Source organism: Ursus maritimus, unplaced genomic scaffold (genome assembly GCF_017311325.1).
Source record: "Ursus maritimus isolate PB19 unplaced genomic scaffold, ASM1731132v1 scaffold_2, whole genome shotgun sequence".
NCBI lineage: Eukaryota > Metazoa > Chordata > Mammalia > Carnivora > Ursidae > Ursus > Ursus maritimus.
Window position 1 is genome coordinate 16,869,378 of NW_024424452.1, and position 19,889 is coordinate 16,889,266.

General features: G+C 52.6%; 2 protein-coding genes across 2 annotated transcripts; one reads left to right on the plus strand and one right to left on the minus strand.

Moving 5' to 3' along the window:
- Positions 1–1,796: 1,796 nt before the first annotated feature.
- ZNF48 (zinc finger protein 48) lies at positions 1,797–5,884 on the minus strand. Its single transcript, XM_040635084.1, has 3 exons — positions 5,781–5,884; positions 5,520–5,613; positions 1,797–4,381 (listed from the first exon to the last, which is right to left on the minus strand). Exons 2-3 carry the CDS (start codon positions 5,596–5,598, stop codon positions 2,580–2,582), a joined length of 1,881 nt encoding a protein of 626 aa, XP_040491018.1. The 5' UTR covers positions 5,599–5,613; positions 5,781–5,884; the 3' UTR covers positions 1,797–2,579.
- On the plus strand, positions 5,835–19,778 carry SEPTIN1 (septin 1). Its single transcript, XM_040636557.1, has 12 exons — positions 5,835–6,163; positions 15,521–15,695; positions 15,873–15,963; positions 16,070–16,156; positions 16,384–16,507; positions 16,820–16,954; positions 17,050–17,167; positions 18,265–18,366; positions 18,486–18,585; positions 18,822–18,987; positions 19,225–19,315; positions 19,421–19,778. The coding sequence occupies exons 1-12, from the start codon at positions 5,835–5,837 to the stop codon at positions 19,505–19,507; spliced, it is 1,605 nt and encodes a 534-aa protein (XP_040492491.1). The 3' UTR covers positions 19,508–19,778.
- The last annotated feature ends 111 nt before the right edge of the window (positions 19,779–19,889 follow it).

Sequence of the window (19,889 nt, forward strand, 5' to 3'; positions counted from 1 at the left end):
TGAGGCCTATTGTGTGCCAGGCTCCTGCTGGGACTGGGAGGTAGAAAGTTGAATTTGGAAAAGTCTTCATCGTACACCTCATTACTCTGCATTTCACTGTTTGCCTTCAGACTCACTAGAACTTTACTTCAGTTCTTCAATGCCCAAGGACTTGGGAACACAGTCTACTCTCTGCCCAGAAGACTCCAGCTCCTATACCAGCCCTCACACCTCCTTTCTCAGCTTACTCCAAGTCAGTCCTTAGGTCTCAACGTAGTTTTCACTTCTTTGGAGAGGCCTTTGAATCAGGTAGGATTCTCTTCTGTAGGCATGCTTCCTGCACAGTGCTTCCTACACTTGTAATTATTTGTCCAACCTCTGTCTTCTGCATAGAAACTGAGGGCGAAGACCTTGTTTTCTTCATCCTCCTGTCCCCCATACCCAGCACACGGTAGGTAATGCTGTTGAGTGACTTGTCATCATCAAGAAGCTCTCCATATTTCAAGTGCTCAGAAGAAGTAGATTCTAACTCAGGCTGGAGGTTCAGGGCAGGCTTCTGGGAGAAAGTAATGCTTGAAGTGTTCTGACTTGGAGAGGTTAACAAGTGGGGGGGGGTGGTCATGAGCATTCCAAGTAAACGAAGCAATATTTAAGAAGCATAGGGCTGAAACCACACAAACGGAAGACCTTGAATGCCAACCTAAATGTCAAAGAGTTACTTTTTACAGAGGCGACATATGGAGCTACGGCAGGGTTTTTAATGGGGAGCGACACAAGCAGATGGAATTTTACAAAGATCATTGCAGGCCGGCTTGGAGGCCGACTGGTAGGGAGGGGAAACACGGAAACCAGCAGGGGCGATCTTCCAAAAGCCCCCAAAGGCCTCCGTTCAGGCCTACGGGTGTGGGTGCACCTAAGGACTGAAGCGGCCAAAAACCCCAGGCCCAAACGCAACATTTCGAGTACATATAAGAACTTGGCAGAGGTGGGAAGATCCGGAGGAAGGGCGCCGCAGCCAGCTTTCGTTGGTTTCTAGGGAAGCCCGGCCGATGGTTAAGATCTCGCGAGAGTCTCCATCCAGGGACCATTCCCCCACCGAGACTAGCAGAGACGCCCAACCCGCGAAGTTGCAAAGTGGTCTTGTACTTCATTTCTTAGATGGGTGAACTGCCCTCGTCTTTTTTATCCCTGGCCAATCAGGTCAGTTCCTCTCTCCCTTCCTCCCTACTGGCGCCCTCCTCGGAAAAAGCTAGGAATTGGAGTCTTGCTCCTAATGACGCATGGGTCGCTGGGAAAATATGGTTGCTTTTTCCGGGGGATAAAAAGGCATCCCCTTTGCCCTCCCAAATGACCTCTCAACAAATAAAAAAAGGGTCTCAGGGAGGTGGGGTTTCCCAGTAGGCAGAGCCTCAGTGTCGGGGACCTCTGCGCCTGTACTAGACAGACGGCCACCTTCCCCCGCCCCCCGCCAACCTGTCGCCATAGCAACGGCGCTCACCGTCCTACGCCCACGCCCTCCCCGGCCCGTGGCGCCCCGTTTTTCCCTTTAGGGGTCGCGCTCGACTTTGTGGCGTAGGTGGCGCCTGTGGGCAGCCAGAACTCAGGTCTGGGCCATCAGCCGACAGACCCGGTGGCCGTTTTTCCAACCAGATGTCACAGCTGGAAAGCGGCTGACTATTCCAACTTCTTTATTTGACGGGCTCGAAAAGGGCAAGGGACCTTCCCAAGTGTACACATGGCTTCACCTGTGGTGAGGCTTTGACACTCCCCCCGCCCCCATCACCCTGCACACATACACAAGCAGAGTCCAAGTTTCAGACAAGAAAGTTTATTGGCGAGGAGATACACGGAGATGTGGCTGTCCTGCCTTGGAGCTTCCCTGGCCTCTCCTCACTCCAGTCCTGCCCTTCTCCCAGCCAGTTTCTCTGCTGACGTCCACCAGGACCTGGGCTTGGCATCGAGTGTATGACTGCTCCTTCTGCTGTCTCTGGTCTAGTCTGTCAGCGTCCAGGTGTCAGGGTGGGTTGGGGTTCTCCAGGGCAGATAGGTCTGGGCTGTCCAACAGCACCCTTCCTGGCTAAGACCATGTCCAGCAATCCACACAGCAGTACTCTTCCCACCAGAAGGTTCAAGATGCCCCTGCCTCTATACCACCCAAAACTGAAGTCTCACTGTCGCGGCTCATAAGGTCAAATAAACCCTGTTTGGTGCTGGCCAGGGTGCTGGTCTCCTAGGGGCAAGGTTGGGTGGGATCAATTCTTAACAGATTAAGAGGCAGCAGAATTTAGAGTTGTTTAAGGGCCCTCAGGCTAAGGCCAGTTTATTCATTAAGTATTGAGTGCCTACACTATTCAGAATACGAGGCAGTGTTCTAGAAGCTGGGGGTATAGACCACACTGTAAAGGTCCTGACTGAGCCCAGCCAGGAGTTTCCTGAGCTTCAAGGTCATTATCTCCAATTTCTATTTCTATCTATTCACTCCTTTCTCCCATTTCTTCCCCTCCTTCTCCCTCCCACCACCTCCCCGGCCCTTTATTCTCTGCTTAAGCAGCAGATACCCTCCCTTTGGTCTCCTGGGCTTCCATTTTCCCTGGACCCCATCATTCCAGTCCTGTTGGTGGCTCCTCCTTAAGGGGCCTTGCCCGACCATTCCCTGTCCCAAAGGGCCTCAGGACTAAGTGCCCACGCTGGTGCTTGATGCGGGCAGAACTGTCACCAAAACCTTTGCCACACTCTGCACACTTATATGGCTTCTCCCCAGTGTGTGTTCGCCTGTGTTTGACCAGATCTGAGCTCCGGGGGAATTCCTTCCCACAGAAGCCACACACATGGGGCTGGCTGGGTCCAGAGGGCTGCGCTCGGACTCGGGGTCGAGGGGCTGTGGGCGCTGGGCCAGGGGGGTTATGTGGCCTCAGAAGAGTGGACGGTGGTGGTGGCCGAGCCCGTTCACCCCGGTGGGTGCGGAGATGCTTGACTCGGGCAGAGCTGTCAGCGAAACCCTTGCCGCATTCAGGGCAGAGGTAGGGTTTTTCCCCTGTGTGCACGCGATGGTGTTTCACCAGGTCCGAGCTTCGGCGGAAGCCCTTGCCACACTCAGGGCACTTGTGGGGCTTGTCACCTGCCAGGGGTGGGGGTGGCTCCCCAGCCTGTGGGCCCCCGGGCTCTGGCTCCAAGCCAGGCAGGCCAAAAGGCCCATCACCCGAGTGTGAAGGGCTTCGAGGTGTCAGTGGGGGGCTCGTGCCAAGAGGAGGTGGGGGTGGGCTTGAGCTGGGGGGTGGGCTGGGGATCAGCGGGGCCAAGGGGTAGCCTGGGAAGCTGAAGTCCTGGGGCTCCATGTGAGTGAGGCGGTGGCGGAGAAGGGTGGAGCTGAGGCTGAAGGTGCGGTCACATTCTGGGCAGGCGTGAGGCCTCTCCCCGCTGTGGGTGCGGAGGTGTTTGACCCGGGCAGAGCTGTCGGCGAAGCCCTTGCCACACTCAGGGCATAGGTAGGGCTTCTCTCCCGTGTGCACCCGCAGGTGCTTCACCAGGTCTGAGCCCCGGGCAAACTCCTTTCCACACACATCACAGCCAAAAGGTTTGGGCCCCAAGTGACTGCGCTGGTGGCTCAGAAGGCTGCAGCTAAGCACGAATCTTTTGCCACAATCGGTGCAGATATATGGCTTGTCCTGGGCCTTGGGGCCCTGCGTGGCTGCCACAGCTGCTCGAGAAGGCTGCCGTCTGGGCACCACGGGCCGGGGAGGCTGCTCCCCTCGGTGTGTCCGCTGGTGCTTTATGCGAGCAGAACTGTCCCCGAAGCCCTTGCCACAGATGCCACACTTGTAGGGCTTCTCACCCGTGTGTGTCCGCTGGTGTTTCACCAGGTCAGAACTCTGCCGGAAGCTCTTGCCGCATTCGCCGCAGATAGTGGGGCGCTCGCCAGCCGGGATCCTGGACCGAGGAATCTTTGGGGGGCCTTGGGCTGGTGGGCGGGCTCTGTAGGGCTTTTCACCACTATGAGTTCGCTGGTGTTTAATACGGGCAGAGCTATCCCCAAAGCCCTTGCCGCAGACCCCACACTTGTAGGGTTTCTCCCCCGTATGGGTCCGCTGGTGTTTCACCAGATCTGACATCTGCCGAAAACTCTTGCCGCACTCACCACACACGGCAGCCCGATCGCTAGCCTGGCCCCAGCGTGGCTCTCCCAGGAGCCGGGGACCTCTGTCCCGAGCCTGAGGTTTTCCTGGGCCCTCTCTCTGGACCCATAAGTCATCCCAGGTCTGGATGCCTCCAGGTTTGAGAGAGGCATTTCCTACTTCATGACCTGGGGCCAAATGTTCCTCTTCCTTGAACCCCAAGTCATCCTCCTGTGGGTTATGTTCAAACTCATCCGGCTGAGAAATCTCCACATTCTCACTCCCTATACCTGGGGAAAGAAAAGGGAGTAGCAGACGCTGCCCTTTGGCTCAGCCCTGTCTTTGATAGCAACTTCCCCGGGAAGGCTTCCTTGACAGTCTGTGGTCACAAGGATGCTCTCCCTCTCTCTGAACTTCTGACACACTTATTATTGCTGACAAGGGTAACTTCCTTATAACAGGCCCTTAATATGTGTCAGTCACTGAACTAGGCATCACTGAATCCTTGCAAACAATGCTATGAGATAACTGCTATTATTACTCCCATTTTATACACATAAGGACTCAAAGAATTTAAGTCACTTGCTCAAGGTTATAAAGGTTAGAAAGTAGCAAAGCCACGTTTCTAACTCAGATCTGTCTGATTCCCAAGCCTGTGTTAACCACATTATACTGTCTCTATTTGGAAAACCTAGTATTTGCTATGTCTATTATATCTTCTTATATTAGCCCATTCTGTAATTTATTACTTCAGTCATCTTGCGTGTACCTGAGAGGACCCAGACGCACACCTGTCCCTTAAAATGCATAGGAGAGAGAAGATCAAGCACAAATAATTGTAACTGTGGGCTTAGAATAACTGCTGTCGCAAGACAGAAAAGAAATAAGGAGATAGGGCCAAGCTTTCACAGCAAAAGAGAAGAGTAAACCATGGAGAGGAATGGAAGGTAACGCTGGAGAGGGATGCTGGAACTAGATTAAGCATGTAAGGCCTAGATGGAACACTAGGCTTTTGATTAGTAGGCAGAAGGGAGCTAGGGAAGGTTTTTGAGAAGAGAAACAGGATTAAACCTGGACTTGGATCAGTGTGGCTGCTGAGTGCATCACTGAAGAGAAAAGGGATGAGGGGAGGCTGTTGCAATTGTCAGGATGAGATAAAACGAGGCCTGAAGTAGGGCAGAGGCAGTGAGGCCGGTGATGACTGTCGAGGAGCCGGGAGAGTCCTTGAGATGACGCGCCTCACGGCCTGACGCACAGTAGGTGCTCAGAAACGTTCGCTCCTTAACCTCGGTTTTTGCTCCCCTCCCCCCTTCCCCTGGAAGCACAGTTCACGTCCGATTTTTCTGGGTCTCGGCCAGACAGAGCCCAGCACCAGAGTCCCCACCCGGCCTTTACCTGCCCCTGGCGGCGCACCGCCCCGGCCCTCACCTGTGCGGGCGCCTCTCAGCTGCTCCCTCTCCTCTGCGCCCTGGAGATCCGGGCCCCAGGGCTCCACCGCGCGCTCCATCGCCCGCACGCCGCCCTGAGCAAGGGGACAGACACAATCCCACGGTCACACAGCCATGTGCGGCCCGCGGCGCCCTGCCGCTGCCCTCTGCCGGCCAGCGCAGGCACCGGGCAGCGGCCGGGTCCGAGGTGCGGGGCGCGGCTCCCGGTGACCCCCGCCCGCGCCGCCGCTCGCCCCTGCACCTGCTGCTCCTTCCGGCCCGCAGCGCCCCCTTCTCCTCCTGGCCGCCTCCGGCTATGTCACCCCGGCGCCCTCGCGAGCTCCTCGGCGGGGCTCCGCTACCCGAGCCGCCGGCGGCCCCGGGATGCGGGCTCCGCGCCAAATGGGGAGGGGGCTCGGACCCAGGCGTCCCGGGGGCGGCCGCCGGGGGCGGGGACGGGAAGCGGAAGCGCTGGTCCTCACCGAGCCGCTCTAGGACCTGGGAGGAGCTGCAAGCCTGTGGGGCCACCCGCGTCCTCCGGAGCTCGGTGGCCGGCGGGAGGCCGCGTGCCGCGGACAGGGCTACTCTAAGCCGAGGACAGTTGCCCGAACTCGGTGGTATTAACCGTGTACCTCCTGGGCTGGAGTAGGGTGATGAGGGCCGAAGACTCTTCTCAATTGTCGCTGTGTCGGGCCACCCGCGCCGACCTCCGGGGCTGGCCGACTGCGCCAGCCACCCCGGCCCGGAGACACAAAGAGAGATCCGAGGACTGACCCAGGGAAAGGGGTGGGGGAGAGACCCAGGCAAACAAAGGGCGGCGGAGGGCGGCGGAGACCCCAGACGGGGCGGGGGCGGGGCGCCGAGACACAGGAAACAAAGCGGGGCCGGTCCGAGAGGCCTAGGGCCGGGGGTGGGGTGGGGAGGGGGGCTGGGCTGGGGGAGACCGAGGCCGGGGCAGCAGCTAGAGGACAGAGGCAGACTCCAGAGAAATGATGGGGAGAGGCGGCCAGTTGAAATCAGGCCCGAGGCGCGGAGCGGAGACCCTGAGCCAGAGACTCACAAAGTCGTAACCTAAGAGCCCCGACTCAGAGAGGACACAAAGGCAGAGAGAGAGAGACCGAGAGACTGCGGCGGCCCAAAAATGCAGGAGCAAGAGATTGGCTGCCAGAGACAAGAGATGTAGAAACATAAGAGATAGTTAGGAAGTCATTGAAGCACACGGAGGAGCTGTAAGAAAAGGAAGGGAATCTGGAGAGAAGCAGGCCCCGAAGCAGAGGAACAAAGGACAGTGAAACAGGCCGAGACAAAGAGATAGAGACACAAAGAAAGAGCCCATGAGGAGACTAGCGGACAGGTCGACAGACCTACAAAGGCCAGACCCAGGGAGAACCTTAAACGTTAAACCCTGATTCCCAGCTCGGTACCACCATGGCTGGGTCTGTGTTCCAGTGGACCGGGGGCATGACCCCCAGGTATCTGTTCTCTGAGCAAGATTGCCTTTGGGGAAGAAGGGAGTGCCTGGAAGTGTGCCTTGATGATCTGATGATAGGGAGGGGTGACTGAGGTTTGTATATTAATTCACACTTAGTTAGCACCTTAATACTGAGCCAAGAGTTTGGGATAGAGATGAAACACATGTAAGATTTGTCCTTGAATGCTACCAGTGTACAGGGGCAAGCACACAAATCATGAAAAAGAGAGAATTGGGAGGGCATGAGAGAGTTCCACGTACCACTACAAGATAGTGTGGGAGAGCAAGAAGAATTCTAAGCTGTGGGAAGGAGTCTGCATGGTTCTGGGTGCCTGGTATGCAGGGATGTTAGACAAGGACAGAAACCAGGACCACAAAGCAATCAGCACATACGTAGGAATCACCAACCAATATCTAGACACTGTCTGGGCCCTGAAAATACAAAGGAACCCAGGGAGCTCTTGGTCCAGTAGAATATGAAGATGTGCGGGTGATGAGACGGATTCTATACCAACCTGATGAACAAGATACGATAGGAGTGTAGTGCGGAGAGAGATCCGTTGAGTTTAGTGGCTGTGGACTGTCTTCAAGGCCATTGCTGCAGTCTGATTCCTGACCTTGTCATGTACTATTGTTTGACCCCGGGGAAATGACTTCTGTTTCCTAAACTGTAAAATGGGGATGATAATAGCTAATTTGAATGGTTGCGAATTCATATGTGTTATATGGGTAAAGTGCTTAGCCAAAAGCACTTTACTCTTTTGGCTGGAGCAACCAAGAAGGAAAGTGGCATTTTTGAGCTAATCCTTTCAGAGCAGCTAAGGTTTCTGCAAAACCCAGAGCGGGCTGAAGTGGGGGCTGAATGAAGAATTCCAGGCAGAAAGAATGAAATGAACAGCTGCCTACACGCTAACTGAAAACCTACTATGTCCTAGAAGTTTGAGATCCAAAGATGGTTAAGACCTAACCTGAAAGAGGAAAACAGAATGGTTGTGTGTGTGTGTTTTAAGATTTTATTTATTCATTTGAGACAGAGAGATACAGAAAGAGAGCATGAGCTGGGGGAGAGGCTGAGGGAGAGGGAGAAGCAGACTCCCTGCTGAGCGGGGCTTGATCCCAGGACCTGGAGATCATGACCTGAGCTGAAGGCAGACACCCAACCATCTGAGCCACCCAGGCGCCTCAAAATAGTTGTGTTTTGTTGTGTCATGAGTTTACATAATAGGAAAGCAGTGGAAGCTGAAGATAGAATGGTACGTTTATTCATTTGTTCCACAAACGTTTCCTGGGGACCCACATGTGCCAGGCACTTGTGCTGGAAAACAGAGAGGTAAGAGGGTACCAAATGGCAGAGAGCTAGCCCTTCTTGGAGGAACCTTCCCCTGAAAGGTGGCCAGCCTGCACCCCCTACTCATTCACGGAGCTAACTTTGACTTTGGGAAGAGAAAGCCTGGCGTTATTAGGTCTGCAACTGAATTCAGGCCTAAAGATAGAGAAGCCCCTCCAGGGATGCCTGCTGGGGCCATAGGTAGCTATGCAGGTTTGATGGCAAGATGAAAAAGAACTACTATACACTGCCCCATAGGAATCTCAAGGTAGGATCTCCCTTTCTCTGAACAGGCCCCAAATCTTATTGCATGAATGATTAGACATAATTTGTTGGAGTAATAAGCATGTAAATGAAATATTGTGTCACCAGAAATTCATGTCATCTCTACAAGCCAAGAGCCTTTTCTGTAGGGCAACTCGTTAATATGCAAAATGCCTTAAGATGTGACTTCCTTTGACTCAGTAATTCCCCTTATAGAAGAGCCTAAGGAAATGGTTGGACAAATACACAATGATAGCGCCATAAGCATGTCCATCCCAGCTCAGCATTGGTCATCACTGAGAAAAATGGAAATCAATCTGACTACTAAACATCTATAAAAATCACAGTACAGACGGCCAACAGATACGTGAAAAGATGCTCAACATCACCAATCATCAGGGAAATGCAAATCAAAACTATAATGAGATTTCACCTCACACCTGTCAGAATGGCCAAAGTCAACTGTACAAGAAACAGGTGTCGACAAGGATGTAGAGAAGAAGGAACCCTCATGCACTGTTGGTGGGAACGCAGACTGGGGCTGCCACTGTGGAAAACAGTATTGAGTTTCCTCAAAAGGTTAAAAATAGAACCACCCTACAATCCAGCAATCGCACTACTGGGTAATTACCCAAAGAATACAAAAACATTCGTTCAAAGGAATACATGCACCCCGATGTTCATAGCATTATCTACAGTAATAGCCAAATTATGGAAGCAGCCCGTGTCCACTGATAAATGAATGGATAAAGAAGATGTAGTGTGTATATACAATGGGATATTATTCAGCCATAAAAAATGAAATCTTGCCGTTAGCAACCACATGGATGGAGCCAGAGTAGAATGCTAAGGGAATACGTCAATCAGGGAAGGACAAATACCATATGATTTCACTCATGGAGTTTAAGAAACAAAATCAAGCAAAGGGGGAAAAAAGAGACTAAGCCAAGAGACAGATTCTTGATTATAGAACAAACTGATGGTTGGGGGGGGTGACTAAATAGGTGATGGGGATTAAGGAGGGCACCTGTATTCAGCACCGGTGCTGTATAGAATTGTTGGATCATACTGTACACAATATAACACTGTAAACTGGAATTAAAATACAACTTTAATTTTTTTTAAAGATTTTATTTATTTATTTGACAGAGAGAGACAGCCAGTGAGAGAGGGAACACAAGCAGGGGAAGTGGGAGAGGGAGAAGCAGGATCCCAGAGAAGGAGGGAGCCCGATGCGGGGCTCGATCCCAGGACTCTGGGATCATGACCTGAGCCGAGGGCAGACGCCCAACGACTGAGCCACCCAGGTGCCCCTAAAATACAACTTTAAGAAAAGAAAAAGCACTCATCAAATTGTTAAATGTCATTCTCATAAAAATAAGTGAACATGTGTTAAAAATTATAATATAGATGTGTATTTATTGTAGAAAGTTGTATAGAACACATGAAGTGACAAAAATAGGATTCCAAAGTTATAGTATGATCCTAGTTTTGTAAATATGTGTATTCATATTAGTAGGGATGGGAGAAAATCTAGAAGGATAAAAATCAAAATGGGGTTATATCATGGTAGTGATATTAGATGCATATATCTCTAATCCATTTGCATTTTCTGTTTTTTTCTGTGGGAATATGTTGATTTTGCAGCAGCTAAATGATTATACATGTTCTTTTCCTAAAGGCTGTTGAATAACTCAGGGAAGACCTCATCAGTCTGAAGCCAGGACAGGTGCAAGGGGGTAGGGGGTATAGAGAGAAGGGGACCAATTTTTCTGATAGGAAGGTCTTGGAAACCAGTTGGATACACAGTTGACTCTTGAACAATGCAGGGGTTAGGGGTGCCAACCCTCACTGCAGTCAGAAATTCACGTATAACTTTTGACTGCCCAGAAACTTGACTACTAGACTAGAAGCCTCAACAACAACATACACAGTTGATTAACCCATATTTTGTATCTTACATGTATTACATACTGTGTTCTTAGAACAAAGTAATCTGGAGAAAAGAAAATGTTGTTAAGAAAATCATGAGAGATGGGGCGCCTGGGTGGCTCAGTCGTTAAGCGTCTGCCTTCGGCTCAGGGCGTGATCCCGGCGTTCTGGGATCGAGCCCCACATCAGGCTCCTCCGCTGGGCGCCTGCTTCTTCCTCTCCCACTCCCCCTGCTTGTGTTACCTCTCTCGCTGGCTGTCTCTATCTCTGTCGAATGAATAAATAAAATCTTAAAAAAAAAAAAGAAAAAAAAAAGAAAATCATGAGAGAGGGGCGCCTGGGTGGCGCAGTTGTTAAGCGTCTGCCTTCGGCTCAGGGCGTGATCCCAGGGTCCTGGGATCGAGCCCCGCATCAGGCTCCTCCGCTGGGCGCCTGCTTCTTCTTCTCCCACTCCTCCTGCTTGTGTTCCCTCTCTCACTGGCTCTCTGTCAAATAAATAAATAAAATCTTTAAAAAAAAAAAAAAAGAAAAAGGAAATGATGAGAGAGGGTTGCCTGGGTGGCTTAGCTAGTTAAGCATCTGACTTTGGCTCAGGTCATGATCTTGGGATCCTGGGATCCAATCCTGGGTTCTGCGCCCCCATCAGCCCAGAGTCGGCTTGCCCGGTTCCCTCTGCCCCTCCCCCTGCTCATTTTCTCTCTCTCTCTCTCAAATGAATAAATAAAATCTTAAAAAAAAAAAAGAAAAAGGAAATGATGAGAGAGGGTTGCCTGGGTGGCTTAGCTAGTTAAGCATCTGACTTTGGCTCAGGTCATGATCTTGGGATCCTGGGATCCAATCCTGGGTTCTGCGCCCCCATCAGCCCAGAGTCGGCTTGCCCGGTTCCCTCTGCCCCTCCCCCGCTCGTGCTCTTCTGCTCTCTCCCTCTCAAATAAATAATAAATGAAATCTTTTAAAGAATAAACAAAATTTTTAAAATAATAAATAAGTAATTAAAGAAAGAAAATCATAAGAGAAAATACCTTTATAGTACTGTATTTATTGAAAAAAATCTCCATATAAGTGTCCCCCCACCCTAACACCCCCCCTCCCTGCACAATTTAAACCCCTGTTGGTCATGGGTCAAACCTACTTGGACAGCGCAAGGGGGGAGGAGCTCAGAGTTTTAATTAAGACCTTAGGCCTGCTCAGCTTGATAAGAAATGTAGGAGGAAGGGCTGCGGTGGAGTGAGGAGGGGTATAATTATCCCTTCCCTCGGCGTCTTGAAGTCCTCTGTTTATCTCCTTGCTGCACGACATTTTTAGCACCAGTGCTCTCTGGCACACTTAACTGGTGGCTGTCTCTGTGTCCCCAGAGCGCCAAAACCCTGACTGATTCACCGTCTGGGTCCTCAGCAAGGAGCCGTCACTAGGTTTGCGAAGGTGGCACTGTCACGGCTCTCCGCTCAAGGGACTCGAGCAACAACTGGAGTTCTGTGGGAGCTCATCTCATACGCTAGATACTGAACGAAGCGCTTTATGTGTATTAGACCATGTTATCCCCATTGTGACCCTGAGAGATAGAATTAATTTAACATTTAACAGATAAAGAAATGAAGTCACAGAGAAGTAAAAGATGCCCCCCCCAAGATCACACATCTCTTAATCACGATGTCTCTATAATCCTCTGACTCTTGCCCAACTTCGGAGTCTCAGGTGGCAGGAGATTCCAATGCCATTTGATAGATAAAGAAAGTAAAGCCCAGAGAGGTCCTGGACTTCAGGTCCAAGGTTACGTGAAGGGGACAGTTATAGAAATGAGTTTGAGTAATGACAAGATATACACGGGGCCACATAGAGGGATCTTAAAACGAGTGCTGAACGGGGCGCCCAGCAGGCTCAGTCAGAGGAGCGTGCCGCACTTGATTTCACAGTCATGGGTTCGAGCCCCACGTTGGGGGTATAGATTATTTTTTTTTAAGCTTTTTATAAGTTTTTTAAATTTAAATTTAAATTTTTTAAAGATTTTATTTATTTATTTGTGTGTGAGAGAGAGAGAGTGCACAAGCAGGGGGAGCGGCAGACAGAGGGAGAAGCAGACTCTGCTGAGCCTGGAGCCGGATACAGGACCCCATCCCAGGACCCGGGGGTCATGACCTGAGCTGAAGACGGATGCTTAACCGCTTAACCGACTGAGCCCCCAGGGCGTTCCCAAAAAAGTTTTTAAGAAACAGAAGCTGGATGAAAAAGTTAACAAATATATGTTCAAATATATATAACCATTTGTTTAAACATGCCCTGTATGCTACACATTTTCCAAAATGTGTACAAACCAAAAAATTACATACAAAGCACATTACGGTGGTCGCCTGAGGGGTGGGGGATGGGAGTGAGCTACGAGGCTGTACTAGTCTGCTCCGGCTGCAGTAACAAAATTCCACAGGCTGGGGGCGCCTGGGTGGCACAGCGGTTAAGCGTCTGCCTTCGGCTCAGGGCGTGATCCCGGCGTTGTGGGATCGAGCCCCACATCAGGCTGTTCCGCTATGAGCCTGCTTCTTCCTCTCCCACTCCCCCTGCTTGTGTTCCCTCTCTCGCTGGCTGTCTCTCTCTCTGTCAAATAAATAAATAAAATCTTTAAAAAAAAAAACTTCCACAGGCTGGGAGTCTTGAACAATAGACATTGATTTTCTCATAGTTCTGGAGACTGGAAGTCCAAGCTCACGGTGCCAGCAGGGTTGGTTTCCAGACTCCTTGGGTCGCAGACAGCCACCTTCTCGCTGTGTCCTCATGGGATCACATGGCCTTTCCTCTGGGCCTGTGCAGAGATCACAGGTGTCCCTTCACACCAGACTATTGGATCAGAGTTCCACCCTTATGACTTCCTTTCACCTCAGTTACCTTCTTAAGGGCCCTATTTCCAAATACAGTCACATGGACGGTTAGAGCTCCAGTGCATGAATTTTGGCGGGGAGGCGGGGGGAATACAGTTGAGTCCACAACAGGGGCTAACAGGGCAATAATAAATAGAACCACAAGGAGTGGAGAAAGAAAACGAGGATGGAGTGATTCAGTTCATACAGGCTAAAGCCAGGGTTTGTGTATACGGCTGCTTGACTGCAAAGGTCATTTCATCTGAAACGACTCGGAGTCCTGATAATCAAGTGGAAATGTGTGTATTTCATTTTACCATGAGGAAAGTGGAGTTTAGAGAGGTCAAATGACTCGCCCAAGGTCCCGTAGTAAGTGGGAGAACTGAGGTTTGCAGAGCTTTCTGCTTTTTTTTTTTTAAGATTTTATTTATTTATTGGACAGAGAGACAGACAGCCAGCGAGAGAGGGAACACAGCAGGGGGAGTGGGAGAGGAAGAAGCAGGCTCCCAGCAGAGGAGCCTGATGTGGGGCTCGATCCCAGAACGCCAGGATCACGCCCTGAGCCGAAGGCAGACGCCCAACCACTGTGCCACCCAGGCGCCCCAGCTTTCTGCTTTAAAGCAAGGCTCCTTTCACGTGTTCTGCTAGCCTTGGGCCCTGACCAACTTCATTCACTCATCACGTCATGCTCACATTCATCTAGCATATTATTGATTGGCCCCTGCTTTGTGGCAGGCCCTGGGCAAGACGCTGAGGATATAGAAATGAAGAGGACGTGGTCCATGACCTCAGATCAGCCAGTAGAAAAGATGGACAGATAGACAAATGCAAACATTGGGGAGAGATCTGTGGAAGGTGTTAGAGAGTTTGGAGGAGGGAAAATGACGGTGCCTGGGGTCGTTGGGCAAGATTTCCTAGAGGAGAAAGAAGAGATCTTTGAATCAAACCCTTGAAGGATCTGGAAGAACAGAAGGAAAAGCTCAATGTGGGCAGAGTGAAGGATGTGGGCACTCTCCAAGGATGAGTGAGGGATGGGTGATGAGGCCAGATGTGGAAGGCTCTGGCTGCCAGGCCAGAACTCAGACTTAATTCTGAAGTTACTGGGAAGCCCCTGAAGGGGCTAGAGCAGGGGACTGCCTTGGTCAGGATTCTTTTTTTTTTTTTTAAAGATTTTATTTATTTATTTGACAGAGAGATAGCCAGCGAGAGAGGGAACACAAGCAGGGGAAGTGGGAGAGGAAGAAGTAGGCTCCCAGCAGGACAGGGAGCCCGATGTGGGACTCGATCCCAGAACTCCAGGATCACGCCCTGAGCTGAAGGCAGATGCTTAACGACTGAGCCACCCAGGTGCCCTCTGGTCAGGATTCTAAAGGAAGTTCTCACTGACAGTGGTGTCCAAAGACTTGAAGTCCTTTTAAGAATCAATTGCATGTAGGGACGTCTGGGTGGCTCAGTTGTTTAAGCATCTACCTACAGCTCAGGTCATGATCTTTGGGTCCTGGGATCGAGCCCCAAGGTGGGCTCCCTGATCAGCTGGGAGTCTGCTTCTCTCTCTCCCTCTACCCCTCCATTTCCCCCCTCCTCCCCTACTCATGTGCTGAGCGAATGTGCTCACTCTCTCTCCCAAATGAACAAATAAAATCCTAAAAAAAAAAAAGAATTAATTGCATGACAAAAAGAAAAAGAATCAGTTGCATGAGCTGGTAAGGAAAATTGATGGCCCTTTCCACCCCTAATCCTATTATGACTTGTGGTCCACTTAGACCCTGGGAACTTTTTTTTTTTTTAAACCATCCCAGTCAAAGCCTTCATTTCACTTGCAAGAGACACCAATCTGCTTCCTTTCTCTCTGCCTACACCCCATCTCCCACCAGGGTGATGGGGCTACAGTGGGGGCTTGGAATAAAGGTGTGCAGAGGGGCGCCTGGGTCACGCAGTTGTTAAGCGTCTGCCTTCGGCTCAGGGCGTGATCCTAGCGTTCCGGGATCAAGTCCCACATCAGGCTCCTCCGCTGGGAGCCTCCTTCTTCCTCTCCCACTCCCCTGCTGTGTTCCCTCTCTCGCTGGCTGTCTCTCTGTCACATAAATAAATAAAATCTTAAAAAAAAAAAAAAGGTGTGCAGAGAACTGAGGTGTTGAAGCTTCCCATGGGGGGGATAGCCAAAGGGATCCAGGAAGTGAGAACTCCAGGTATTCTTGGTCTTGGTTTTCCCCACCAGTTCGAGCATCTCAGCTTCCTACATTGCCCGCCCCCTTATTTGCCACACTCAACTTCCTGTCCCACCAGAGGAAGTGGGTAGAGACAGCAGGTGCAGCGACAGCTAGCAGGGCCATGGTGAGTTCTTCTGCCCCAGAACACAGGCGTCTCTGTCCTCAGCCCCCAACCCCCAGAGTAGCCAGGCCCAGGTCGACCCACAGTAGGCTGACTTCCCCTCGCCCACACGGTCAGGTTATCTTGGGGGCCCTGCCTCCTGCTCCCAGCGGCCTCATACTGTCTGCCCCCCACCAACAGGACAAGGAGTATGTGGGTTTCGCCGCCCTCCCCAACCAGCTGCACCGCAAGTCCGTCAAGAAGGGCTTTGACTTCACACTCATGGTCGCAGGTCTGATGGGTTTTGGACAGGGGACTGGTTGGAGGGGGAGGCTTCCTCCAGAGACCCTGGCTGTCTCCTCACCTGACCAGGTGGGGTGGGTCTGTCCTGTCTACAGGGGAGTCAGGCCTGGGAAAATCTACCCTCATCAACAGCCTGTTCCTCACCAATCTCTATGAGGACCGGCAACTGCCAGAGGCCAGTGGTGAGACCCTCCTGTCCTCTCCAGGGACTCTGTCTCTCCCATCCCCACACTGCACTCTTTTCTTTTCATCTGGGTCTCTCCTGACTTTCTGGGGGACTTTCTGGGCAGCTCACTGTTTTCCTCTGAGACTCCCCTGAAAAATGGGTGGGGGCAACTGTGATTCTGAGAAGCAAATAGTCCTGGCTCAGACCCCTACTCAGCTCCCTGACCTCTCCCCGTCCCCACAGCTCGCTTGACACAAACGCTGACCATTGAGCGCCGGGGCGTGGAGATCGAGGAGGGGGGCATTAAGGTGAAGCTGACCCTGGTGGACACACCTGGCTTTGGGGACTCCGTGGATTGCTCGGACTGGTGAGGAGCAGGGGAAGGAGCGGGGACTAAGCTTCCCGATGTGGCTACTCTGTGAAGACTGAGGGGTCAGCTCCAGGGCTGGTCTTCTCTGCCCCTGCCCTGCCCAGAAGGTGGGACCCATTTCTGGTGGCCATGTGGCCCAGCGTGCCCCGTGCTTTCCAACACCTGACCAACACCCTGCCAATCGCCTTTGATGACTTTGGTGGGAGCCCCAGAAACTAGTTCCCATGCCCACAGTCCTGGTTAGCCTTGGCCCCTCCCCCGCCCTGTGGCCCCTCATCTCTGACCCTACTCTCTTGCCCCGCGCCCCAGCTGGCTGCCCGTGGTGCGTTTCATTGAGGAGCAATTTGAGCAGTATCTCAGGGATGAGAGTGGCCTGAACCGGAAGAACATTCAGGATTCCCGTGTCCACTGCTGCCTCTACTTCATCTCCCCCTTCGGCCGAGGGTCTGGGGGACTCCCTGGGGGGTGGGGGTCTTTGAGGAGGGGTGGGGAGGGTTTCTGTGGCCTCAGGCTGAGCCCTGACCTAGCACTCCGTGCAGGCTCCGGCCCCTAGATGTGGCCTTCCTCCGGGCAGTGCACGAAAAAGTCAACATCATCCCAGTCATTGGCAAAGCAGACGCCCTGATGCCTAAGGAAACCCAGGCCCTCAAGCAGAAGGTATGTCTGGTGACCTCTGATCTTTGGTCCTACATGAAGCCAGAAGTCGGTATCAAACCTGAACTCAGCTTTGACTTCTTTGATCCTGGGATCGCCTTTCGGAAGCATAATGTGTCAAGCTACACTGTGGGAGAAAGTTTCCGAGGAAGGTGGGCAGTAAGCTGGCCGAAGGAGCCATGTCCCCGGAGGCTCGGAATAAAATCCCTGGACTGGATGCTTGGCTAAGGCCTGTCTGAGGGTGGTGGCAAAGACATGATGACTCTTGATATCCCTGCAGCCCCAGGATAATGACCCGTCTGGTAACCTCAGAGGCTTCTCCTACTGTTTCTGCTTAGGTTTTCCTCTCCTGGGCCTTTGGTTTCTGCCTCATCTTACTATCTTTCCAGGCCTTGGCCGTCCCTGTTAGGGTGTCTTTGTCTCTTTTTTACCATCTATATCTCTCTCATTGTCAGAGATATTTTTAAGAAGATTTTATTTTTATTTATTTATTTTTAATTTCTATTTATTTTTTTAAAGATTTCATTTATTTATTTGACAGAGAGAGAGACAGCAAGAGAGGGAACACAAGCGGGGGAGTGGGAGGGAGAAGCAGGCTCCCCGCTGAGCAGGGAGCTGGATGTGGGACTCGATCCCAGGACCCTGGGATCATGACCTGAGCCAAAGGCAGACGCTTACCAACTGAGCCACCCAAGTGCCCCAAATTTTTATTTATTTTTTAAGTAGGCTCCACACCCAGCTCGGAGTCCAACAAGGGGCTTGAACTCATGATCCTGAAATCAAGATGTGAGCTGAAATCAAGTTGAATGCTAAATCCACTGAGCCACCCAGGTGCCCCAGGGTTTTAAGTAATCTTACACCCAATGTGGGGCTCAAACTCACAACCCCCAGATCAAGAGTCACATGCTCTACTGATTGAGCCAGCCAGGCGCCCCTCTGAGATTTTGGTTTGGGGCCTCCTGTATGTTACCATCTCTGTCTTTCACCTCTTCCTTTTTGTCTCTGGCCACCTGGAACCTGCATCTCACTGTGTCCAGCCACGCGATGTCTGCTACTCACAGCCTCTGTGTTTCTCTCCCTCTGTGCATGTCTGTTCCCAGATCCGCGAGCAGTTGAAAGAGGAGGAAATCAACATCTACCAGTTCCCCGACTGTGACTCTGATGAAGATGAAGACTTCAAGAGGCAGGATGCGGAGATGAAGGTGCAGAGGCGAAGGAGGAAGGGGCAAAGAAGCAGGGGAGGCGGATGTGGAGGGGGAGGCTGAGGAGGAGGTTTCTGCCAAGGGGGGTCCAATGGTGATCCCTGACTCCTGTCCTCCAGGAAAGCATCCCTTTCGCAGTCGTTGGTTCCTGCGAGGTCGTGAGGGATGGCGGGACCCGTCCCGTGAGGGGACGCCGCTACTCCTGGGGTACCGTGGAGGGTGAGTAAGTTGGGCACGCGTTCTGAGGCCAACAGGGAGCCCAGAACGCCTCTGAGTCAACCGCACCCAATATATGAAATCAGGGCGATCTCTGGTCCCGGGGGTCCTAAGGGCCAAAAGAGGGGTCCTTGGACTGCAGACCCTCACCTAAAGCGGGGGCAGGACTCCGGGCAGACCCGAGCTGGCCGGTAGGGCTGGACCCAAAGCTCCCTGACGCTCGCCGGTACGCCCCTCAGTGGAGAACCCACATCACTGCGACTTCCTGAACCTGCGACGGATGCTGGTGCAGACACACCTGCAGGACCTGAAGGAGGTGACCCACGATCTGCTCTACGAGGGCTACCGGGCGCGCTGCCTACAGAGCCTGGCCCGCCCTGGGGCTCGTGATCGAGCCAGCCGCAGGTGAGAGCCCGACCTGAGTCCCAGGGGCTCCCAAGGCCGGACCCTCACTGTCCCGACCCGGCCTTCACTATCCAGACCACTCTCCCAGAATCTTTCCCCATCCACTTTGCTTATGGCATTGAAAGGACATGGCCCTGCCTGCTAGACCCCAGCCTCGCCCCACGCCCTGCTCCGCTTCTGCGACCCACAACCGAGGGTCCCGCCCTTGATTCCTGTCCCTCTTCCCCCGCCTCCTAGTAAGCTCTCCCGCCAGAGCGCCACAGAGATCCCGCTGCCCATGCTGCCTCTGGCCGAGACCGAGAAGTTGATCCGCGAGAAAGATGAAGAGGTGAGCCACTGCCTCGCTCCTCGTCCTCCCCACAAAGCCCCAAGTCCTCTTCGAAGTCCCTCTCTGGCCTCCCCGATCCCACGCCTACAATCTTGTCCCTTACAGCTGCGCCGCATGCAAGAGATGCTGGAGAAGATGCAGGCCCAGATGCAGCAGAGCCAGACTCAGGGAGAGCAGTCGGAAGCTCTCTGAGGACCCCGCCTCGCCCTGCTTTACTTCGGCTCCGCCTTCAGTCGGTCTCCTGTCCAATCCTGGAGCCCCAGCCTGAGAGGTCCGCCCCGCAAGGGCTCAGGGGCTCACAGGTTCTCCCAGTCCCCAGTCTGTAGCCCCGCCTTCGGCCCCGCCCCACCCCGGCCCCGCCCCAGCCTCCAGCCCCGCCCCCTGCCCCCACCCCGCCGCTCTTCACCCAAGTTGTGACTTCAATAAAAACAGTTCCAGAGCTCCTAGGTGGCTCAGTCGGTTACAGTGTGGGACTCTTGATTTCGGCGCAGGTCACGATCTCAGGGTTTGGGATCTAGCGGCCTTGGGCTGCCTGCTCAGCGGGGAGTCCGCTAGAGATTTTCTCTCTCCCCCT